This window comes from Chiloscyllium punctatum, chromosome 38 (assembly GCF_047496795.1).
Source record: "Chiloscyllium punctatum isolate Juve2018m chromosome 38, sChiPun1.3, whole genome shotgun sequence".
Taxonomy (NCBI): Eukaryota; Metazoa; Chordata; class Chondrichthyes; order Orectolobiformes; family Hemiscylliidae; genus Chiloscyllium; species Chiloscyllium punctatum.
In genome coordinates this window covers 23,359,134-23,385,165 of record NC_092776.1, presented here as the reverse complement: position 1 = coordinate 23,385,165, position 26,032 = coordinate 23,359,134, and the positions used below count along the sequence as shown (strand labels likewise).

Here is a 26,032-nt window from a genome sequence, read left to right as displayed (position 1 = left end):
CGTTCAAATCATTAAATATATTAGGATAGGCAATATGTTAAATATCACAGTGTAAGCTTTCCAGTCCAGAAATCCATTGTTCAGAAACACCTGTGCCTGAAAACATTTTGCACAGAACCAAGCAACTCATGACATTATTTTCGTGCAATACTTTGGGAGTGGAACCCTGGGAAATGCAGTGTGTGAATAAATAAAACAATTTTTATCACTGATTTACAATGTTTTATCACTATTTTATGCTTCAACTATATAATTATATCTCTGGTGTTTTCAGGTTCACACTCTTGTGGTTAAGCATCCTAATGTTATTCCATGATATTAATCTGGATCTATAACTGAGAAACTGGTCCCAAACATTCCAGACTAAAGAGGTTACGGTATCTATGCTGTAGGCCATAATGATTCTAACATTCATGTACAAGAACAGAATACATTCAATAAAATTATTTATCACATTTCTGCTGCTATCAACAAGAAAATGCATTGAAGATACAAGAAAATTGTGTTTGTATTATGACAAGATCAAACTTCAGAATACAAAACTCCACCCAGTTAAAGAGCTAAAGGTTTCAACAATGTTTCTTCCACCCCCAAAAACAGTGTCAGAAGGAGAAAACTAGTAAAATACTTCTTAAAATTAAAAACTTGCTTTTCTTGCAGATTTATGTTATATTGGATAGAAATTTAATAAAATAGTTGAAAAAAAATTACAAAGTAAAAAGCAAAAAGACTGAGGAAAAGAAGGATAGAACAAACTGAAATAAAGGTCCGATATTCTGTGGCCCCACACCATGAGACTTGATGCAATGATGGGTTCATCGGAAAATCGCAGGCACATTGTCTCAATTGTTCTTTTCATTAAACATCTGCCATTTTTCAAAAAGCCACCTGCTGTTTTGGGAATACCAAAAAGATCTGCCTTAGTGTTTAAATTCCATACATTGTGTTCAAAAATTCATTTTGAACACGTAGGCAGAATTTAATACTGTTTGCACATGGTTGGACCAGGCATCTGTAATGATAACTAATCCCCCGCCCACACCAATGAGAAAGCTCACTGCTTCAAGCACCATTCCAAGCACATGCCGGCTGCCCAGTGGGTTTATCATCCTCTCTGGCGCCATGTCAGAGAAGTCTCATGTTGCCTGAAGCTGCTGCCCAGAGGCTTTCAGCAGTCACCTCCCCTACCCTCATCCCCAAAAAGGAAGATAATTGGGTCAGTGGTACGTTGAGGCTTTAAGTTTATAATTAAAGGCCATTAATCAATGGTCACCACCACAAGGTGATTGCTGAGGTGGCAGCAAGGGGGCAGGTATCTGTTCAGTGCCATCCCTGCCCATATTTGTCCTGTCACTTACAGTGAAGGGAATATCCCAACCTATAGTTCAATCTAATGGTGTTATAATGTGTTCCTGATATCTCAATATGTTACTGGGATTGTAAATGATAATGAAATGTGTTAAAAAAATGCTTTTGAAACAATAGTTATTAATTTATAAAATTACTTGCTACAGCCCAAAAAATGTGTCAATCCTCCAGATTCTTAAACATTGTGCAATTGACAGAACAGGTTAGAGAGCCAGAGCTGTAGGTCAAGCATTGTTTTCCCTGGTGCCTGATATTCTGATAAATAACTGAGTTCTCAGACAAGCCTCACTATACAATCCTCACTGACAGTCCAGACATGTATCAGAATGTTGAAACAGCAATGCTCCAAGGGAAACATTGCTTGATTGACAGAGTTGACAGGCAAAGTTAATAATAAAATGGCATTTACTCTTCTGCCCCACTCCACCCCGACTACATATTTATCCCCAGCAGGTGATATGTGAGGTGGCCCATGTATACTGAGTCAATGGAGGTGCTTATGTGACGTGGAGGCTGACACCATCCCAACCAGACAATCCTGCCTCCTTTTCAGACCTCATTGTGTTCGTTAAATATCCACATGCCTGGTGGGTGGCATCAGGAGAAACAACACACTACAACACAGTGCAATGCCTTAAAATATACTGAAGTGAAAGTCATTTTTAAAAAAGATTTAAACCCAACCACCTACTAAATCCAATAAAAATTTAGAATTAAAAGTTTAATGATCTGGTTAAGGAGAGTAAGGAGAGTACTGATTTAAAAACATAAGGGTTGCAGCAAGACAACAGAATTCAGAATTTAAACAGCCTGGAGGCACAAATCCAGGTCCAAATGGTTTGTTTGATGCAGTTTTAAAATGGAAGGGCTAATAGGGAAATGGAGACAGCACAAGAAAAGTCCCAAGAGATAGAGACAAAGTATAAGACTTTACAGGTGAAAGTGAGTACTGCTGATGCTGGAGATTATAGTCAAGAGTGTAGTGCTGGAAAAGCACAGCAGGAGAGGCAGCATCTGAGGGGCAGGAAAATTGATGTTTGGGCAAAAGCCCTTCATCAGGAATGGTTCCTGATGAAGGGCTTTTGCCTGAAACGTCAATCTTCCTGCTCCTTGGATGCTGCCTGACCTGCTGTACTTTTCCAGCACCACACTCTTAACTGTAAGAATTTACAGTCAGCCATTAAGGTCCTTCACCAAGCTCAAACTGAAAACTGGAACAGGAAGGCACAGCATGCTCGGTGCCAGTGGCAGGCAGCTCAGTTATCAGTTATTGAAGTCCCAGTTATCTGGGCAATGAGGTTTTATATGCGTCCACCGTCTGGTACAAGTGCAAGGCAATGTGGAAGAAAGGGGTGAGGTGGACTGGGGATATTTAGAGGATGAAGCAGCCCAATACACTCAGCAGGAGGGGGGAGATAGTGAGGGTCCCAGGACACATTCTCCACTCCAGACTCAGAAGGGGGAGTAAATTATATCCTGCTCTCTGTCCTGCAATGGCACAGCCACTAAAGGAGAAAGCTCCCTTTGGAGCCTGTCTCTATGAAATCCATTCAAGCTCAGGCACCATAGGAGCCCTGGACATTCAATACAGTACACATAACATCACAGAGTTTGGCAAATAGCAAAAGCATGAATCAGCAGTTCTTCATGTTAAACACCATTAGGAGGAAACAAGAGGTCAGAATGTACTCTGGGAGAGGGACATCAACATCCATCACCAAAAATTGTGTGGCAGCACCGCTACTGATAGTAGCCAATGTTACACCTGTCCACATGCTGAGTGAGCACTGCAGAAAGTTAAACACCATGCAACTGTAATGTTATTATATTCTATATAGTTTAATAGAATTGCAATTATTTCTATTAGCCAAGAATATTCTACAAAGTACTTTAGATTACATTCCCTACAGTGTGGAGACAGGCCCTTCGGCCCAACCAGTCCACACCGACCCTCTGAAGAGTAACCCACCCAGAACCATTCCCCTCTGACTAATGCACCTAACACTATGGGCAATTTAGCATGGCCAATCCACCTAACCTGCACATCTGTGGACTGTGGGAGGAAACCCGCACAGACACAGGGAGAATGTGCAAACTCCACACAGACAGTCACCCGAGGCTGGAATCGATTCTGGGACCCTGGTGCTGTGAGGCAGCAGTGCTAACCACTGAGCCACCATGCCAACCCATTAGCACTAAATAAAATAAAAGCAACATCTTAAAAAGTAATTTGCTGTATTTGAGAACTGACATCTTAACTTAAGATCGTTGGTTACCTTATCTCTCAAATGTGATACAGTACAACAGCAAAAACAACTGAATTTTTCAAACCTGCAAGAAAGCTCACTGTGATTCACCACTTCAAATAAGAACTATTTTTATAATATTCTCTTTATAAAAATGCCTCATTTTCTTGTGCTTTTAGAGTTCTGTAATTGGGTTGTTTCACTTACCAGGTCTGTGAAAATGCTGTGGAGAGCGAGCCACAGTGGGAGTGTAGCAGTGACGAGTGTAACTGGGAGAACTGATGGAGCTTTGGCTGGAGGATCTATGCACCATTCGATCACGCACATCATGGTATCCCTAAAACATATTACATATATGTAACACTCAGGTCAGACAAGCCAGAGAGCGATATCAAATACTTTCTTTTTGACGAAGCAAGTGGCACGTTTACAATGAATTCAGGGGAGAATTTAGGAGACAATAGAAACAGAATCATGTGAGTATTAATAATGAAAGATAGATGTGGCATAGTTTGCAGTTAATTAACAATTAATATTATATTTTCCAAGACTGTAACAGTCTCGAACAATTGGGTTGCACATTGGATGGGTACCACTGGGACACTGAAGATTCAATTCACAACATCATTTTGCTCTCAATGCCATGCTGCATTTCCAAGGAGAAGTGTTCAGGCATACCAGCCACCCCAATGCTGAAGGGAATACGGAGCAGGGAGATTTGTCCCTAAGTTGTTGTCTTACATTGTCTAAACTTTGATTAGCTTTGGATAAGGTCCAAGTAAAGGCTTTGATGGAGAAAGAACCATCATGAACCAGGAGCATTCGGGACAACCTGTGACTTGAGTAGGAAACTAGAGTTTATGAGATTTTTTGCGCTAAGTCGAAAAACATTAGGTTGGAATGAAGAACCTACCACAAAATTGGCTACAAACCAGGATGAATTCATCACCATTGGGTGTTCCCACAGTCTACAATTGTTCATTGGACTTTGCGGATGCTGCAAAAATTAAGCTAGATGCTTTGGGTGCTCAAACACTAACAGGTACATTTTAAATGTTTTGAGTGTTATTTTTATCACTAAGAAACTGCTTTTTAACACCAATATAAGTAGAAAACAGTTCTGGATATTTTCAAATGTCACTTTCAGTATTTTAAAGTTAAATTTCTCAGAAGGGAGTCTCCATAGTCTGCACTATGTTAGACAGAGATGACTAGTGATAAGATTAACCTGAGGGTGGCCCCACCGCAGGTGAAGTTCACACAGCAGGGCTTTCATAGTGACCTCAGCAGCATAGGAACTGAACCTGCAATGTTAGTATCACTCTGCATTGAAAAGCAGCCAGTCAGCTAACTGAGCTAACTGAATCAAAAGAGGTCCCCACAAGTGCTGAATTGGCTCTGAAATTTAAAATATTTTCCTTTGTAAAAACAAACATTCTGAGCCGTTTTAATAATATCTTACCAAATTATCATCTACAATCGACCAAGTTACAAAACAGAATTTTACTGAAAATTCAAGTTTTTCAGCATTGTGAAATGCAAGTAAGTTTGAGTGGAATCTTGGGGTAAAGCAAAACATTTCTCAAAGTAGCTCATTTTGCCACCTGTTTCATTGAAAGCAAAGGCTTGAGTCCATTAGCTCTATTTCATCAAGTTGGGAAGGTAGAGCATTGATGGGAAGAAGGGTTGCTTTTCTGAGCGTTGGGAGAGAATTGAAACTGAAATGGGAACATACCACTATGAAGGATAGAATTACTGATCAACTAGTTTCTGGTGGAAGTGATGGCATATGGAAAACAAAATGCCATTTATATTTCTTTTGAATAGAAATTCCTGAGTAAAAGGGCATTTAAATTAATTATGAGTAGATGGAGGATTGGAATTATGAAAGACTGGTACAATTATAAATTTATTGTTCATAGCTCTAACTGGAACGACCCCACAATCACAAAGACTAGACTTGAATTCTCTGTTTGATATTTAAGATTTTGTTTTGGAAAAGACAAATGTGAAACCATTCCTCTCAGTTATAAATCATTATTGCGCTCCTGAGAGAAAGAGGACTTCAAATATGAAGCAAATAATTAATTCTCAAATGACAAATAGGTCACGTTTTTCAATAGGATTAAATAACGTATCTCTCTTTGCTAGGTAAAATATGAAGAAAATGTTCATTATAGACTTCAAAATACTAACAAGTATGTCATATCAAAAATGCAACATTTCCTGGGGGACTGCCCATGTCTTCAAAACTAAGTTTTCCTATGAGGTTTTCATGTATTTATGCCTTGTTTTCTCCAATACCAATAGAAAAAAATAGTAGGAATCTCTACAATTCATTAGTACATTAGTCTAATTACTTCTTAAAAAGGCCACGTCATAAATGTTCTGCATAAGTCTGTATTTGAGTTGTTAGCTCTTTTGAAGCTTTTGTGTTCACTAATCTTCCTAGGCTGGCACACCCATTAATATGAAAAGTCTTTTTTTTAAACTACATGCTTTAGATGGGTATCAGTGATAAAGAAAACAGTCAACAGTTCAGTAAAATTAATTATAGGGGCTAATTTCAATGTGCCTTTCATCACTGTTTTTGTCAAACTGTCCTATTCATTTTTCTTTCCAATCTCAATACAAGTCATCTGGAAACATTAATCTTGATTTGAAATGTGCAACAAGTCCCAGATGTTTGGGTGTTCCAAACATACACATTGTTTTAGGGAATCATGCAATTTATTTTATCACAAGTCACTAGTCTTGTTACCAGCTGTGATGCACTTCGCCAATATTACTTCTTTAGTTCTTGCAGCTGTCCCAGTTGGAGAGAAACCACACGAGAACAAACAGCAAGTGAAGCAAACTAATGTGTCTTCAGATGCATTTCTGCTATTATTTTGGTTAAAATCTACAATTGGTTTATTTTGAGCTTTTAAACAGTCTGACATTCACATCAACCACCATTTTCATTGAAAACCTGTTTTTAATTACTTTAAAACTTATGAGAAACAGTTTGTACTTTTGCCCCTGTACAGACTTTTCATTTCCAAGTTAATAATGCTCCACTAACATTGGCTCAGATAGGTTTGGAAAAGCAGTGGCCCCTCAATACTCCCTCAACTTCTTTATGAGCTGTCTTTTTGGTCAACATTACAGAGATGTAGAAAGCTCCAAGAAATACAACGCTTATTCCAGATTTGATAAAAGTAATTATTATTCTACTTCAGTGAAAAGTGAAAGGATGTTGCTCCATAACCACAGTTGTACTCTTGGCCAGGCAAGTGAAAAACACCAAGTAAAAAAAAATCTTTAAGCAAAGCTAATTCATAATGACTCACTATTATTGAAAGTAAAACCACAGGTAAAAATTCCATCTAAACAGCTTACAGAGCATTGCAAGACAGGGAATTTGACAGTGAGGAGGAAGACAGCTAGTGAAGCTAGAAAAAGGTCAACAATGAGGTGCAATGGTTTTGGAAGAGAATTTCAAATGACAGAGATGAAGGTATAAAAAAAGCTGCTAGCTTTCTTGTGTTTTCCATTGTTTCAAGCCTTGGCATATTTCTCAGACATAACAGCTGTGTAGAAAGACAAATGCAATGCACACTTATGAGACAGTGAAACAACACAGAAGGTTTCCTTGAGAGTAGAGGTCAATTTGATTAATTGTGAGTGTACATCGGGTAATACTCTTCACTATTTGGGCCAAGTATCTGATTGAATAATCTGTGCTTATCTTTGATTGAGTTTGAATTAAACTTGATTATGTAAGTGGTGGTTTGGCCTGTCTGATTGAAGATACAAAAATAATGCATTTTCTGGGATACCTGCTTTGGATTTCACAGACCTGGCACTCTGGAGTGAGACTAAGCACACGTTAGACATGCAACCAAATAACAACAACGGAAGTCTGTGAAACAGCCAATGGCAGTCATAGGCCAGTGTCCATTCAGTGAGCCCTTAATATTGGATAGGTTGCATTCAGACTGTTGAAGACGGGATAGGCAAACTGGTGACAGTGTTTCTCTCTCTCATAACTGGTTATGCAGTTATATATAACCAGTATATATAACAGCAATAGACTGTTGCAGGTGGGGGGAGCAAAAGAGGGAGATTTAAATCAGAATTTATATTGACAGAGTCTGTTACAAAGTGCCATGGATTGTGTATCACTACATGCGTAGTACTGTGTTCATTTTAAGTGTCTGAAACTTCCAGGATTTGTGAATCAAAGAAGGGTAATGTCTATTTGTTTTACAAATATTATTCTTCAGGACAACACAGGCTAAGAACCTTCATTCTCATTGGTTACTGACTGAGCAATATTACTATTAGAGACCAGAACTAAGGTCATGACACTACCATTGATACCTCTAATTTATAATATTTTTACATTAGTGGAAATACAAGACACAAGTACTGTAGAAACAATATGAAAATGCACAGCAGCATTTTGAATATAAAGTATTCCAATTAATGGGTATTTTGTTGTTAATGGACATTTCTGTAATGGACTCGTCCCTTCTATCTATATTTGCCTTACTTAGCTATGTTCAGTAGTAAGGATCTATCCCATCAACCCAAAAACATTCACAGCAGTCACTAACAGTTAACTTGTTTATAGCATTTACAATGTTACATACAGAAATTATAAAATAATGCTAAAATGTCAATTACAACAAAAACCAAAGGCAAGTAAAAACATTGAGTGATAACCACCATTATAATTCAACATTAACCTAAATTATTATCTTGTCTTTTCTTCTTCATATTCTATTTGTGTAATTCCAACATTGACAATTTTTCTCCAACTTGACCAAAAGATTGAAAGTGGGGGAGCGTAAATTTGGCGACAAATGTTATTGCTTGCAAAGTGTTTGTTTCAGTATTCAGTAAGAACCTTTTGACTAAATGTCACAATTCTAACCACTGAAGTCACACTATTGCACAAAGCAAATGAATACTGTGAAAAAGATAAGGCTGAGAACTAAACATGAAGGGATTTACTGACCTCAGTGGAAGGTGTAGGGGAAAGTGTCCTTGGCGACTGTGAGATATTAGAAAAGAAACAAACATGTAAAACCATTTTCCTGGTAACATCATACAGAAACTGATGGTGTCTCAGAAAATGACTCATCAAAAGATTCTCAAATTGTTTTAGGATATATATTTAGAAACAAACACTTTATGGTAAAATAAAAATTACATTACGATAAAAAAAAGTTGACACTTATGCAATAACAATACAGATGCAAATTAACAATTTTGGTGGAGAAAGTACATCAACAAAGCATGAGCTAGGGCAAGCAGCTATTTGACAACCATAATAAAATATTGTGCATATGCAGAGTTTCAACTATGTACTGTACACATTGTGATCATCTCCTCATTTGATTCTGTCATTTGGGTAACACAATTTAGTAAAGGTGATCCTGTCAAAACATTACTGGAAGCATGCAGTGTATTCAACTACTAATGTGCCTTTTTCTTGATTTGGACCAGCTACATAGTGACCTTGAGGTTATAATTCACATGAAAATGAATAGAGCTATTCCAAGTTGCAAACGTATCCTCTTCATTGATGGGACCAAAGCAGGCAAATTGGAGAGAGATGTAAATTGGCAGAAAATTTCCCATATTGCACAGAACAATAAAATGTATGTTTGTAATCATGTTTTAATATAAATATAAATGGAACGCTGAGTGGGTGGGGGAATATTTTCAGGAGTGTTTTGTATTCATTCAATTAAATAATTACCCAACAACTCACATTCTCTCTCATTAGTTAAAAGATGCAAAGTGGTTGTCAGGAACATTGTTAATTTATCGTTACTTTTTTATAACCACAGAAGGCCTAACTACTCTAGAGGAGTGTAATAACATCTCAGAACAGATTGATCAGAAAATATCTACAAAAATAAATGTTGAACTCGATTAGTACTCCCAAATGATCATTGTTCTCGAATCAGTGCTGCATTTGAGGGCAATTGAACATGTGAATTAAATGTACTCAAGACAGCATGATGATCATCAGCAGCTCACCTCCATTTCAAAGTAAACATGAATTCTCAATTATCTTCAGGAATTTCAACACATTTTACCTTTTACCTCCTTCTTCAACCTCTCCACAAAAGTAAATTAATAATAGAGATAGAAAAGGAAACTAATAGTGGAGAAATGCAAGAGGTGGGTGGCACAGTGGCAAGCACTGCTGCCTCACAGCGCCAGAGACCCAGGTTCAATTCCCGCCTCAGGCGACTGCCTGTGTGGAGTTTGCACATTCTCCCCGTCTCTGCGTGGGTTTCCTCTGGGTGCTCCGGTTTCCTCCCACAGTCCAAAGATGTGCAGGTCAGGTGAATTGGCCATGCTAAATTGCCCGTAGTGTTAGGTAATAGGTAGATGTAGATGTAGGGGTATGGGTGGGTTGCGCTTCGGCGGGGCGGTGTGGACTTGTTGGGCCGAAGGGCCTGTTTCCACACTGTAAGTAATCTAATCTAGGTGGTTTTGGCATGCAGTAACAACGGAAAGCCAACATTTTCCTCCTGTTAAGAGAACTATATTGTTCCCACTTCAAAACTCCTTTTGGAATATGCAGCATTTCAAATCTAATTGTTAGTCCAGTTTTCGTGTGTTGTTTGCATCCACCCTGATAGCTCAGTATATACTGTACTGAGTAACAGTGAGACATATAAAATAGGGACGTTCACTGGTTCCAATCTGTGCTAAGCCAGCTGTCCTCACATTGGCAGCAGAGTGCTACAAGTGGCCTCAGCACTCTTGGCTTACAACAGGGAAAATATAAATCAGCCAAATTTCTCAATCATGCTCGCCATCTAATAAATCTTGGTGCAGCTCAGCATTTGATCTTGAACAACAGAACTTAAGCTGAGCTACAATGGCCTCTACACTTGACTACTTTGCCAGTGCTCCTTATTACAATTTTCACATGGAGAAGGATCACTCTGGAAAAGCACAGAGATCATTCATGGAGCTACATACTGATATATTGACTGCTTAGGAAAGGTCTTTTCCTGCATTTTGCCGCCTTGTATTCTGATAAATTTTGATCTTCTCTGCTGTATATATGCCTGCTGCATATTTTGCTTAATAAGCTTTTGGGAAAAAAAAGATGTGTTTAACATGATATCAGCAATAAGCCTGGCAGTTGCAGTGAAAATCCATCACTGGTTTTGTTACTACTGGAGTAAAGTTATATGGAGTCTATGTTTAATAGAATCTTGGGCTACCAGCACCTCTCCATTTTAAATACTAGTGGCATATTCATATAAAATGAGAGTGTGGAAACAGCCTCACAGTTTTAGGAGACAAGTGCACTTGTTGACTTTTGTTATTGGTATAAATTGTGAAGATATACCTAATGCAGATAAACTAACACATCAGGAGAAATGTTTTTGACCATTCTTTAAAAATAGAATGCAATTTTAGGTGTATATGATACAACTGCTTCTACTTGAAGAGTTTCCATGAAATGTTAGAGGTAGTTTGGACATCCCCAGTACCAACATCATACAGAATCATCACATCACGTCGCATAAAAGGAGTCCACATGGCCATGGCTCTGTACGTTTATTTTTCTCTTTATATCTACTGTATATCTACTTCACCCTTGAAAATTATTATTGATTTCACTTCCATCACCCTTTTAAGCAAAACTTCTTGTGTTGTAGGTTCATAACATTTTTATTGTTTTAGAAATAGGAATCAAAAGCAAATCCAGAAAACTGGATTTTTGGTTTTAGTGCTGTGGTTGGGAGTTTCTTTTTTTAAGAAGGGTCAGGAAGTCATTTTTTCAGCACTGTGCCAAGTCAGTCTTAAGAAAGCACATGATTTGACCTAAATGACGAGCAAGCCAATGGGTGAGATAATTCCTGAAGTATTTACTTATGTAAGCTTTAGGACCTTCAGAAAGTGGGGTCAGACTCAAGAAACAGATTTAGTTCAGAATAAAAGATCCGTACAGCAGATGGACTGTATAGCAACCTCATAGAAGTCAAAGTCAGGGAAAATTTAGTGAATTAATCTGTGTCCATATGTCTCAGGGAGAGATGGAGAGAATCATATCTGGTTAATGTACAGGAAGTCGCCAAAATAAAGCATTAAGGATTTTTTTAGTGGAGTATGACATTTTAAAGTGAGGATAGACATGATGCTTTGCTGTCTATAAAACATACTGCTGGGAAAAGGACTGAATTTGTCTTGTTGTAGTTTATGATAAGCTCTTCCCAAGTTATATTGTTTTGTTTCTTTTCTTTGGTGTATTAAACTTATATCTCTTTATTAAAAGTACATTGGCAGCCTTGCGGGAATATAACCAACTGCTTCAGGAATCAAATTGTAAAATCAAAACTTATGGCCTATCAAGCCAGGTGTCACTGTATAAATTGATCTGTCTAGTATTACCATCAGCTGGGACCATAACAATCCCAAATCAGGACAACTTGCTGATTTCACTAAGAGTCTCCTTATCTTCTTCCTGGCTTTTTAAAAATCAATTACCTAAAATGTAACTACAGTCTAGCTGTTTGGCGAAGCAGCCTTTGGTGCATGACTCCAGATTCTCTCTGATGGCTGAGAAAAGTGTGTAATAAGCATAAAGTGGAAAATCACATCACTGGCATCAAATAATGCACTAAGCCTATCCAAAATCAGATACAATAGTGAATAGTGGTGTCAGCAGCAGCTGCCAGGGCAAGATACTTCTCGAGCCAATGGTAATGTCTCATTTCTTTTACATTGCTGCCACAAATATTGACTCTATAACCCTGTGATTGGACTGAAGATGCAGCAATAAATGTCACATAAAAAAAAATCAGATTATGCCATGTATTGACTGCAAATGGATTTTGGCATATCTAACATATTATGAAGACTGGCAGGAAGTTAGAGTTTCCAGTTCCTTTAGAGTTGGTACCAGGGAGCGACAGCCAAAGTTCAGGACAGAAGATGGCAGATCATAATAGTAGCAGCTCAGCGGAACAAACAATATTTCACCAAGGGCTGTGGCAATGCTTAAAAACTGTGAGGTACAATTTATTTAGTAAGTGAAATTCAGAAATGCTAAAGGGAGGAGCTACCCCTGTAATATATATATATAGAATATAGAACATTACAGCACAGTACAGGCCCTTCAGCCCTTAATGTTGCACTGATCTGTGAAACCAATCTGAAGCCTATCTAACCTACGCTATTCCATTATTATATCCCTAGGTATATACAATGATGTGGACCTAAACAGAATGGATAAGGCAGACCTACTTCCCTGAGCAGTGAGGTCAATATGATGGGATGGAGATTTAAAGTGATTAGAAGAAAACTTAAAGGGAAGTTAAGGAAATTTTGTTTATCTAGGTGTGCTGGGATCTTGAATTCACTTCTTGAAAGAGAGGTGGATGCAATAACTTTCATCACGTATCTAAATATTTGGATCTTACAATACATGGGAAGGCAATGGCCAAGTGGTATTAACACTAGCCTATTATTCCAGAAACTCAGCTAATGTTCTAGGGACCTGGGTTCAAATCCCACCATGGCAGATAGTTGAATTTGAATTCACTAAAAATAATCTGGAATTAGGAGTCTAGTGATGCCTATGAAACCATTATCGATTTTCAGACTAGAGGAAGGTTAAGGACACTAGTGGGAAGTTGTCTGAGGAGATAGGGGAGGCACTAAATGAGTATTTTCCAAGTGTATTTACATAGGAAAAAGACAATGTTGTCAAGGAGAATACTGCGATACAGGTTATTAGACTGGACTGGTTCAGAGGGGGGAGGTGTTAGCAATTCTGGAAAGTGTGAAAATAGGTAAGTCTGCTGGGGTCAGATGGGAATTATCTGAAGATCCTCTGGGAATATAGGAAAGAGATTGCAGAGCCTTTGGCTTTGATCTTTTTGTCGTCATTATCTACAGGAATAGTGTCAGAAGACTGGAGGATAGCAAATGTAGTCCCCTTGTTCAAGAAGGGGAGTACAGACAACCCTGGAAATTATAGATGTCAGCCTTATTTCAGTCGTGGGTAAAGTTTTGGTAAAGGTTATAAGAGATAGGATTTAGAATCATCTAGAAAGGATCAAGCTGATTAGGAATAGTCAACATGGTTTTGTGAAGGGTAGGTTGTGCCTTACAAACCTTATTGAGTTCTTTGAGAAGGTGACCAAACAGGAGGGTAGAGCAGTTGATGTGGTGAATATGGATTTCAGCAAAGCATTTGATAAGGTTCCCCTTTGTAGGCTATTACAGAAAATATGGAGGCATGGATTGAGGGTGATTTAATGGTTTGGTTCAGAAATTGGCTAGTTGTAAGAAGATAGAGGGTGGTGGTTGATGGGAAATATTCATCCTAGAGTTCAGTTACTACTGGTAAACCACAAGGATCCGTTTTGGGACCACTGTTATTTGTCATTTTTATAAATGACCTGGATGAGGGCATATAGGATGTAAATTTGCAGATGACATGAAGGTCAGTGGAGTTGTGGACAGTGCAGAAGGATGTTGCAAGTTACAGAGGGTCATCGGTAAGCTGCAGAGTTGGACTGAAAGTTGGCAAATGGAGTTTAATGCTGAAAAGTGTAAGGTGATTCACTTTGGAAGGAGTAACAGGAATAAAGAATACTAGCAAATGGTTATAATTCTTGGTAGTGCGGATGAGCAGAGAAATCTCGGTGTCCATATGCATAGATCACTGAAAGTTGCCACCAGGTTGATAGGGTTGTTAAGAAGGGGTACAGTGTGTTAGGTTTTATTGATAGAGGGATTGGGTTTCGGAGCCATGAGGTCATGGCTTGGAATACTGCATACAGTTCTGGCTGTTGCATTGTAGGAAAGATGTGGAAGCATTGGAAAGGTTCAGAGGAGATTTACCAGGATGTTGCTAGGTATGGAGGGAAGGTCTTATGAGGAAAGGCTGAGGGACATGAGGCTGTTTTCATTAGACAGAAGAGGTGACTTGATAGAGACATGCAAGATGATCAGAGGATTAGATAGAGTGTACAAAGTTAAAAATCACAACACCAGGTTATAGTCCAACAGGTTTAATTGGAAGCACTCTAGCTCTCGGAGCGACACTCCTTCATCAGGTGATAGTGGAGGGCTCGATTGTAACACAGAATTTATAGCAAAAATTTGCAGTGCGATGTAACTGAAATTATACATTGAAAAATTGATTGTCTGTTAAGCCTTTCATCAGTTAGAATACAGTGATAGTTTCACTTCTTTCATGTGTAAATCACAAAACCTTTTTTTAAAAAGTTGCATTCTCAGGTTAGCTGTTAACAATGGTGATAGCTAGACAATATGTTGAAGGTATTAGCCCCCTGTGTTCTCTGTCTATGACCTGATGTTTAGATTGATTCTAATCGAAAAAGTGAGATAACAGAGTTTTACATAAATTCATGCAGTTTTTGAGCTCAGAGTTCTACATGAATGTATACAGTTTTTGAGCACTTTAAAAAAAGGTTTTGTGATTTACACATGAAAGAAGTGAAACTATCACTGTATTGTAACAGATGAAAGGCTTAACAGACAATCAATTTTTCAATGTATAATTTCAGTTACATCACACTGCAAATTTTTGCTATAAATTCTGTGTTATGATCGAGCCCTCCACTATCACCTGATGAAGGAGGGTCGCTCCGAAAGCTAGTGTGCTTCCAATTAAACCTGTTGGACTATAACCTGGTGTTGTGTGATTTTTAACTTCGTGCACCCCAGTCCAACACTGGCATCTCCAAATCATTAGATAGAGTGGACAGTGAGAGCCTTTTTCCTCGGATGGTGGTGGCTGGCAAGAGGGGATGTAGCTTTAAATTGAAAGTTGATAGATGTAGGAAAGGTCAGAGTAGGTTCTTTACGCAGAGAGTTGTAAGGGCCTAGAAAGCTCTGCCTGCAACAGTAGTTGACTCACCAACCTTAGGGGCATTTAAATGGTCATTGGATGAACATATGGATGATAATGGAAAAGTGTAGGTTAGATGGGCTTCACATTGGTTTCACAGGTTGGTGCAACATCAAGGGTCAAAGGGCCTGTACTGCACTGTAACGTTCTATGTTCTACTTGGTTCCCTAATATCATTCAGGGAAGGAAATCTGCCATCCTTACTTGGTCTGGCCTACCTGTGACTCCAGATCCACAGCAATATGGTTGACTCTTAATTGCCCTCTGGGTAATTAGGGATGGACAATGAATGCTGGCATAGCCAGAGATGCCCGAGTGCCAGAGTGAACTAAAAAAAATCTGTGCATGAACTTTCAATGACCTGCAGGGGTACAGACCAAGACCTGGAAGGAATGATCAGTCTGGATGTCAAGGGCGGTCAATATCATCTCAGCTCTGGAGTTCAGCTTTCTTATCTACATTTGAACCAAGGCTGTCATGAGGTCAGGAGCTGAGTGGCCCTGGTGAAACCCAAACTGAGTGTCAGTGAGTAGGTTATTGCTGAGCAAGTGCTGCTTGCTAGCACTGTTGATGGCAACTTCCATCACTTTACTGATGATCAACAGTAGACTAAGGGGGCAGTAATTGTCCTGATTGGATTTGTCCTACTTCTGTGTACAGGATATACCTTGTGTGTAGATGCCAGTGTTGTAACTGTATTGCAACAGCTTGGCTAGGAGAGCAGCAGGTTCATTTACACAAGAAGACATTACTATTGCCTTAATGTTGTCAAGGCCCATAGCCTTTCCAGTATCCAATGGGTCCAACCATTTCTTGATATCATGTGGAATAAATCAAATTGGCTGAAGACTGGGATCTGTAATGTTGGGGACCACAGGAGGAGACTCTACTACTATTTGCAGCAGTAGTCCCTCTTGTCAGACTTTCCATCCGCCCTTTGCCTCCTCCGGCCTTGTGTTTTTCTCCCTTGTGAAAACTGAAATGAACATTGACAAATCACTGTTGATTGGCTTTTTAACATGTTCGATAGCTTGTTCTTTGTTCCTTAAAAAGGCTTCCTATTTTGGCACCTGCCAGTCTTCCTTATTTTTTGGAAACTGGTGAGTCCATGTTGGATGGCCCACCCAACCTAATTGTGGCTAATGTTACAAGAACATAGGGGTTGGCCTTCCTGATTCACTGCAGTTTGATCTAGACTTTATTCAAATCATTGCTATGTAACATTGATCCACAATCCTGCTTGGATTGCAGATAGCAATCATTTTCAATTCTTGATTTTTTTCACCTTTCTTGACAAATATTGGCCATGAAGTTAACAAATAGTGACTATTATCAGCAATCATTCAGAATATTTAAAGATCCAGAGCCTCACAGATTCAATAACAAGTCACCTTGGGCTTGATTTTTAGAGCTTGCAGTGTGACAACCCAGGTCATATAGCTATTGGGTTTTTAAAATGAAAATGTTTTAGATATTTTCAAATCCCAGAGGCTGATTTTGAAACTGATTGTGGAGTGATACAATGGGTGTGGCAAAGTATGTGTTACACCTTAGTTATCATTGGTCTGACTGCTCCTTTGGGAAGTTCCAGTGGCAGATGTACAGTACAAGCCATAGCTTGGAGGGTTAAGCAACTTCAGAAATTATATAAATTGTATAAAAAACTATCCAGGATGGAACTTGTAAAACATTTCTTTAATTGAAATATCACTGTAAAATTAAGATGATTTTGACAATAGGGAAAGCTCTCTGGATGTTATTATTTCAATAAGTAAATTTCTATGTTCTCTCAAAAATCAGGCCATTATTTTAATGAGGTAGTAGTTAGTCTAGTTGGCAGGGTCAGCAGAAAAATGCTTCAGTTTTTCTATGAACCTCACAGAAATTGGCAATTCCCCAATAATTTCAAGTAGTCAGTTATCTCCCACCAGTTGTCAAGTATTGGTTAGTTATGGTCTAAATCTTATGTGGTTAACGAAACATTATTGAGTGTTAACCCAATTTTCTGCAGATTTCTATTGACCATACCTATTAGGCTCAGAAATCAGAGAAGGTTAATCAAGTTTGATTGCACAAGCATTCTTGTGCAAAATGGTCATTAATCACCAACTTACAATTTCACTTTGAACAAGCGAGCCGTTGTCACTCCTTGCGTATTGAGACTGTCAACAAAGAATTAATTTTTAACATTCGGTATTGAGTGTCAACCTACACTACTCATCCTTTAGAGGTCTATGATTTCAAGTGCAGAGCTTTAAGACACAGAGGCCCCTTTCATTGGCACATCTTTAATAACATTTATTTTAAACTGCTTTCTTCCAATTTGGGAGTCAGTGAAAATTTATCAGTTGGCATTAAAATGTTCTTTACAAACACCTTGCTAGTTAGAAAGGGGCTGATAATCATCATCTTACAGCCTATTACCTGATGTGTACATGGTAGTGATGGTATAAAAATGTGATGTCAGTAAAATCATCCACTTATCACCTAACTTCCCATGGCTGTTCAACCTGGTCACAAACATCGTAGTTTAGGACAGGAAACAGGAATGTACAGTGTGATAGAAAATAGTCATTGGTTGTAGCCGAGGTAAACTGAAAGGTCTGGCAATGGTTTCATTATTTTCAAGACTCTTAAACTTTAATGGCTCCCTTAAGTTCAACTATTTGATTCTTGGTGTGCATTCTTCACATTTTCTAAGTACTTCAATCAACTCTGTCGACCTCTCAGCCCACCCAGTTAATGAGGCTGCTATAAGCACAGTGCAGGCTGTGTCTGACTTCTGTGTGTACCTTCCTATCCTTCAACATGGCAAGCTGCCTAGGAACAGTACAAGTAGTATTCACTATTTACCTCCTGTAGTAAAATGGGCTGCAATCACAGAAATGGTGGAGAGGACCTCTCACCCATCATCTACATCTGAATTGAAACTGACTCAAAATGTCAGGGCAATGAGTGAGACCGGGTTTTCAAACTGATATATTAAGAGCGTTACTGTTGTACTATACCTCTCCCATACTATGACGTTCATGTCTATCCTCAAAAGTGGCACCAAAATATGGTTCATAAGTGATCAGGTCAGGCCGTTCAATGTCATAAATGGCCTTGACTTTGGGGATTGCAGCCAGGTCCTTGTAGTCAAGAATCTCATTGTCCACTTTTGCCTGGAAAAATAACAGGAGATATTCAGCATCACTTAAGCAGTTAGATACTTGGTCACTTCACTCAAAGTCAGATGAAGTTAATCAATAACCATCGTCTCATATCTAACAAGTTTATAACAGGCATCATGGTTTGAAATGGAATAGTCTGTATGCTTTTGCATTATGTTTTTTGGCTGCATCTTACTTGGTGGTATCATCATTAAACTGTCACAGATCAGTGTAGCATAAGGTCAATGCAAGATGAAGCTTTCTCTACTCCACCTCAAACATCTGCAGAGATGGCCAACCTCTGCCTAAGAAGACCACCCTGAGGGCTTCAGGCACATTTGAGTCCATTGCTGGGAAGTTGGATAAAAGTGAGCTTCAACAGCTAAAAGGACTGCTATTTTCCCACACATCTGCCAAGTTTTGTTTCATTTTCCACTTACTGGCAGCTTGCCTTCAGGGAAAGAAGAGCCTCATGAGAAGATGCCAAATTTGCAACATTTTGCTATAATATTCCTCCTAATAAAGACAGAAACAACACTGAAGGATCAAATATTCTAATGAGACAATTGCAGACTCATTACTGGATCCACAGTGTGAAACTGATGTTTCATTTGGCTGTCTGGGAAATCAACTTGAACCTTTAATTTTTTTTCCACATCAGCTTTGAGTCAGGTGGTAGAACTCTCACCTTTGACTCACAAGGTTCCAGGTCAAGTCTTACTCTGAGGCTTGAGCACAAAATTCTATGTAAACTTTCAAAAACTGTACAGAGGGAATGCTGCACTTCAGAGGCGCTGTCGTTTCTGTGAGGCATTAAATAGAGGCCCCATCTGCCTGCGTGGGGAGATGCAAAAGATCCCGTGGCACTACTTCAGAGCAGAGCAGGGGATAGATCTTTGTTTTTCTGATCATTATTTATCTCTCAGTCAATATTAGTGCGGGGAGATGCAAAAGATCCCGTGGCACTACTTCAGAGCAGAGCAGGGGATAGATCTTTGTTTTTCTGATCATTATTTATCTCTCAGTCAATATTAGTCGACAAACAGAGTATCTGGTCATGATCACATTGTGCAAATTGTCTGAAAAACAATACTGCACTTCAGGACTGTAGTGGTCACAAACAGTACAATATAAACGCAATATATCTCTTTTCACAAAATACATGACATCATAAAGTCTTGTGACTAGAAGAAATGCACAGAGAGAATATAACATCCTAGAAATTACAGTTTGGGATATTCAAGAGTTATAAGTTCTTATGCACAGTAAATTGGTGCAGGAATCACATAGCATGGTGACTCCACAGCTTGTCAATAGGAGGCAAACAGCAGGCAAACTTGATGTGACATGTCAGATTTGTTGTGCAGCCTCATGCAGAGAATGCAGTCAATGAGCTGTGCCCTTGGTGCATGCATGTGAAAGCAACAGTTAATGCAAACCCGCAGCTCTTGAAGTAAAATTGGACCTCTTATAGACAAGGTGCAGTCTGGCTGCAGCAGGTGTGCAACAGCTGGACACCAGGGCGAAGCTTGCCAACCAGCACAATCATAGAATCACAGAATCTCTACAGGGTGGAAGCAGGTCATTCAGCCCATCAGGTTCACTCTGACTCTCTGAAGAGCATCCCACCCAGAACCACCTCACTACGCTATCCCTGTAAACCAACATTTCCCATGTACGGTCCACCTAGCCTGCATATTCCTACACACTATGGGCAATTTAGCTTGGCCAATCCACCTAACCTGCACATTTTTGGACTGTGCGATGAAACCGGAGCACCTGGAAGAAACCCATGCAGACACAGGGAGAATGTGGAAACACCACACAAACACCTGAGGGTGGAATCAAACTCGGCTCCCTGGCACTGTGAGGCAGCCATGTTAACCACTGAAGACAGGCAGGAGGCTGGAGGAACACAGCAAGCCAGGCAGCATCAGGAGGTGCAGAAGTCGATGTTTTGGGTCTAATCCTTCTTCAGGACTGGGGGTGGGTGTAGGGGGAGCTGCAGATAAAGGGGGGTGGTGGGGATAGAGTGGTGAAGTGGGGATAGGTAAGGTAGGTAGAGGGTATGATCTGGTTGGTCAATGGGAGGAATGAATCTGGTTGATAGCAGAGAGCAGTGGAAGATAGGGGGAGGGGCTGGGAAGGTAGTCGGGAATGGGGAGGGAGGCTATTTGAAATTGGAGAAATCAGTGTTGAGCCCTTCGGGTTGTAGGGTGCCCAGGTGGAAGAGAAGGTGTTATTCCTCCAATAGGAGCTGTGGTTTGTTTGGCAATGGAGGAGACCAAGGATGGTCATGTCAAAAAGAGAGTGGTTGGGGGAATTGAAATGGGCGGTGACTGGGACGTCTGGTTGGCCCCTGCAAACCCGGCTTGGATGCTCGTTCCCTAAGTTTACATTCGGTCTCCCTGATGTACAGAAGACTACATTGGGAGCACCTGATGCAGTAAATTATATTGGAAGAGAGGCAGTTGACCTCTGTCTCACCTGGAAGGACTGTTTGGAGCCTTGGATGGAGGAGCTACCCGCACAAGGGGCAACAGAACATGCATCAGTTTCCACGATGAATGATTGAGGTGTTCGTACAGGACAGTTGTGATTCTCTTCCTCAGTTGGGAAGGAGACCTTTGGGGCAAAGGTCATTGACTTCCATGCCTATGTGGTCCAATGTCACAATTTTGGCCAATGACCTGACTGCATTGCCACAAAAAGTTTAAGAACTGCACATAACTATTCATGATCCATATTAAAGATGAATAAAGATGGATGAAGGGACTGAATTTATTGTAGCTAAATTTGCTAATGATGTTAGCTGTCATTCAATTCAAGGATGGCATCAACTCTTGGCCACAAACCCACTGTCATGGGTTTTCATATAGCTAAGCAGGCCAATTCTCTATTCAAAGTACTTTGGGTATGTTGAGCCAGAGGTCCCTTGAGAGAGTGGATTCTGGAGCACAGGATTTTCTGCATCACTGGGACTTGAAACATTAACTCTGTTTACTCTCTGCAGATACTGTCAGACCTGCTGTGTTTCTCCAGCACCTTGTTTTTTTATCATCCATATTACATTCTCTTTATGTAGTCATTCTGAATTCGAAAGAAAATAAATGTTGTTACTAGCTACTCACATAAATTGTGTGGCCAGGTGAGCTGGGTATGCTAGAACCAGGTCTGGAGGAAATACTTTCAGAAGAAGATCGTGTAGGCTGCAAACAAAGAGAGGAAATAGAAAGAAGAATTGGTTTTCTGAAGGTTAACGCTTTAACACTGTGTGACAAAACACTGAAATATTCTGCAATATAATGCTTTACAGCAAAAGTGTGAGAGGTGCACAAGTTGCACATACAAAATATTTAATAACTGAAATTAAGTTGAGCTAAAAGTCTTTAATTTCCCTTTTGTTCTGACTTTCAACACCTGAGATACTGTGACATACCATTCCTCAGTGGCACTGGCAAGTTCACTCTTAGCAAATGGAGAATAGCTGGTCATGAATAATCTGACCCTCAGCCTGAGAAAATGCATTCAAGTGCTGACTGTGTAAGAGACTGGTCAGAAGTCCCAATCTGAAGCCACACTGTTGCAAACAGCAACTCTAATGCAAAGGGAGACAGCTGCAGAGTGATAATGCCACTAGACTAATAATCCAAAGTCCCAGACTAATGTTCTGTGGACATGAGCTCAAATCTTACCAAAGCAGATGGTGAAATTTGGATTTAATAAGAAGAAAATCTGGAACTGAAACCTGGCCAAATGGTGACCATATGTTGAATGTCAAAAAATTATCTGGATCACAAAAATGTCTTCCAGGAAGGAAATCTGACAGCCTTACCTGGCCTGGCTTACATGTAACTCCACACCCACAGCAATGGTTTGGTAGTCTCTTACCCTGTCCTCTGAAATAACCCGGCAAACTAATTAGTTCAAAGGTAATTGTGGATTGGCAATAAATTCCACCCCAGCCAACAATTTTTAAAAAAATCAACAGAAGATTCAGAGAAGCCAACCAGCAAATTAAGGAGCAGCCTAAAATTCCAAAACCACTGCCCAGGGATCATTTGTGAAGCATAATTAAAGGGTGTATTTGCATATAGTCAGTTCATGCAGTAAGGCAGCCAGAGCCTCCTTACAAAGATGCCACACTTGCTGCCATCTGCCAAAAGTGTAGAGTTGCAAGCATTTCAGATATGGAACTAAGCCTCATTTCCAGGTGCTTTTACCATGTACACAGTGGAACAGAAATACAGGATGGGGAATCTAGTCGAGAGAACATGTTTTCTGCTTGCCGATTGAGGAAGAGCTACAGCAAGTAAAAAAGAAAAGATAAAGGCATGTTCTTGTTTATTGCAAGGGAAATTCAGTACAAAAATACAGGGAATTGCTGACAGCACATCTGGATATTGTGCACAGTACTGGTCTCCTTATTGAAGGAAAGCTATAAATACATTGAAAGAAGTCCATGGAAGGTTTATGAAACTAATACCTACAATGAGAGGATTATCCTATGAAGAACAATGAGTCAGGGTGGTGTTTAGAAGGTTATAAAATGGCTGGATTGAAATATATAACATCAATGTGGGGGTGAGATATGGTGGATGTACAGAGAATATTTTTTCTTGAGGGAGAATGTAGCAACTGAAGTCACCTTACAAAAATAAGGGGTCGCCCTTTCATGTGATGTCAAGCATTTGTTTCTCAGAGGTATTAGAACCCTCTTCTTCAAAGGGAGGTGGAAACAGAGTCTTTGAATATTTTAAAGGTAGAAGTAGATAAATCCTCGATACGCAAGGGAGGGGTCAAAGATTATTGTGGGGGGACAGAAATGTTGAGTTGAGTTTACAAACAAACCAGCCACAAACTTATTAAATGGTGGGCCATGCTCAAAGAGCTTTTGCTGCTCCTAATTTGCATGTTTATTTGGATGTCTGGTGGAAGGGCTCCTGCTCGAAACATCAATTTTTCAGGTCCTCGGATGTTGCCTGACCTCCTGTGCTTTTCTAGCACCACTCTAATCTTGACTCTAATCTCCAGCATCTGCAGTCCTCATTTTCACCTAGTGTGAGTAAATGTCCCAGGTCTCCTTTCCACTGACAAGCCCAATACTACTGCAGAGTAAGTGACAGACAGGAAAGTGACAGACCTCCCACTGAGATAAGAACCTAATCAGCTGGAAATTCTGTCCCTGAGAGCTGCCAGCCAATCAAAGATTACTGAAGTAATCCACTGAGTCCTCTCTATGGATCAGTACTGGACCCTTGGAAAGATGTACGTGGGTGGGATAGGTATTGCAGGGGGAGGGGAGGAGAATGTGTGGCAGGGGCATTCAGAAACAAAAGCAAGGAGTTCTCTTTCAGCAGACCCCATTCCCAGGGCCAGGTATCTCAATTAGGTACTGAGTGTCTGTGAATAAGGGATCTATCCTTCCACACACAATAGGCTTTGCTGGATGGCACTTGTGATAGAAAACCCATCTTCCCACTTTCTCATGCTTTTGCCACTGCAATATGTTGATTGCCAAGAAAGCACACACCATGGTGGCTCAGTGGTTAGCACTGCTGCCTCACAGTACTTGGGACCCTGGTTTAATTCCTGCCTCAGACGACTGTTTGTGTGGAGTTTGCACATTCTCCATGTATTTGTGTGGGTTTCCTCCGGGTGCTTCAGTTTCCTCCCACAATCCAAAGATGTGCAGGTCAGGTGAATTGGCCATGCTAGATTACCCAAAGTGTGAGATGCATTAGGCAGGGGTAAATACAGGGTAGAGGAATGGGTCTGGGTAGGTTACTCTTCAGAAGGTCAGTGTGGACTTGTTGGGCTGAAGGGCCTGTTTCCATACTGCAGGGAATCTAATCTAATCATACCAGATAATTGAAAAAAACCATTGCTTAAATTTATCACATCATAATGTATGGAAAGGACCAATTGACCTATTTACTGCCACACCTAGAAATGAAAACTACATGGATTTCAGTTTGAGAAAAGTGATAATTGTGGAGTTCTGTCGACCTTAGTGTTTTTAAATGAAACAGACTGTCAAAAATCTCAAGAGAACTTGGCACAATTAAAACGCTTTTCACTTAAACAGTTTTAACTCAGAACCAGCTACCTATAATCAATTATAAATTTATCAAGTTAATTATAATAGGAGGCTCAAACAAACCAAATTCCAGCTGAGTGTGCTGGTTGCTTGTTGGTTACAATCACAGCATTCTCTTTGCTAAATGCTATAATGGCCATTAAATCAACTGTTTCCTGGCAGACAATATTGATGGCACTGTAATTTACTCTGCACCACATTGTCATTTCCTCTTGAGACTGCTGCAAGCTCACATAATCTGCACTGCAATCGAGTAAGAAATAGTGAAGTATAATGTTAGGTTTGTATGCTTAATCTAATGTATTCACATTGTATATATGTAAGTCTAATGCACTAAATAATTTCCTCTTTATAAAATCCTTAAAGTTAACATAGTAAACTGTGAATAATTTATGGTTTAAATGCTCCACAGACTGAACTTATTGTGTGCCAATGACCTAAGATTCAGGACCAATAAAAGTAATTTAATGGTTTGAAACATAAGATTACTCTTATTATTAATAAAGATTTCATATGTTTGATTTGCTATGTTAGGAAATAGCCACCTACAAATCGTTCTAAATCAACTACAAACACATCCTTAGACACTTAATAACCCCAGCCAGCAAAACTTGCGTGTGGTTTGTTTTAAAGACATAGTCTTGCTATTCAAGATCAATGGCAGGGCTTTTCAGTGATATACAAATCACTGAAAAATAACATTATCCTTGACTTGATGAGGGTACTTATATAAATGATCAAATGTACACGGATTATGTTGTTTTCTTTTTTTAAAAAAAATCAATAAATTAACAATTTCCTGCTGAGGTTTTGCAATAAAACAGAGATTCCAGCCTTTCCAAAGTGAACTAACCTAAAGATCTTGGATAGAGCTCTTAAGGATAGTGGAATCAAGGGTTATGGGGATAAGGCAGGGACAGGATACTGATTGAGGATGATCAGCCATGATCATAATGAATGGTGGTGCTGATTTGAAGGGCAGAATGGCCTACTCCTGCACCTATTGTCTACTGTCTGCCCACCACTCAAAAATGGAGCTTTCAGCGCGGCTTGTTCAGAAACCGAGCCTAGTCAAAATTTGGCATGAATAAGCTTTTAATACAATTACTGTAATAATTAATATCACATTGAGATGGCTGAACTTTAAAAAAATACCGCTTTTTCTGCAGACTGAACAAAAACATTGGATCAAATCATGAATAAAAAATGTGAGTGATATCCAGAGCTTGAAGAGCTGAATAGAATTGATTTACTTTCT

At 39.5% G+C, this 26,032-nt stretch overlaps 1 protein-coding gene across 1 annotated transcript in view; it reads right to left on the bottom strand.

The window, feature by feature from the left end:
* The window catches only part of ablim1b (actin binding LIM protein 1b), a 254,903-nt gene that overhangs the window by 43,112 nt on the left and 185,759 nt on the right, over positions 1-26,032 (bottom strand). Inside the window, exons 9-13 of the mRNA XM_072557362.1 lie at positions 21,806-21,883; positions 18,531-18,686; positions 17,637-17,684; positions 8,620-8,655; positions 3,822-3,951 (exon numbers count right to left, since the gene is read on the bottom strand). Of these exons, the coding sequence (XP_072413463.1) occupies positions 3,822-3,951; positions 8,620-8,655; positions 17,637-17,684; positions 18,531-18,686; positions 21,806-21,883 (448 nt within the window). The remainder of the gene's footprint in view (positions 1-3,821; positions 3,952-8,619; positions 8,656-17,636; positions 17,685-18,530; positions 18,687-21,805; positions 21,884-26,032) is intronic.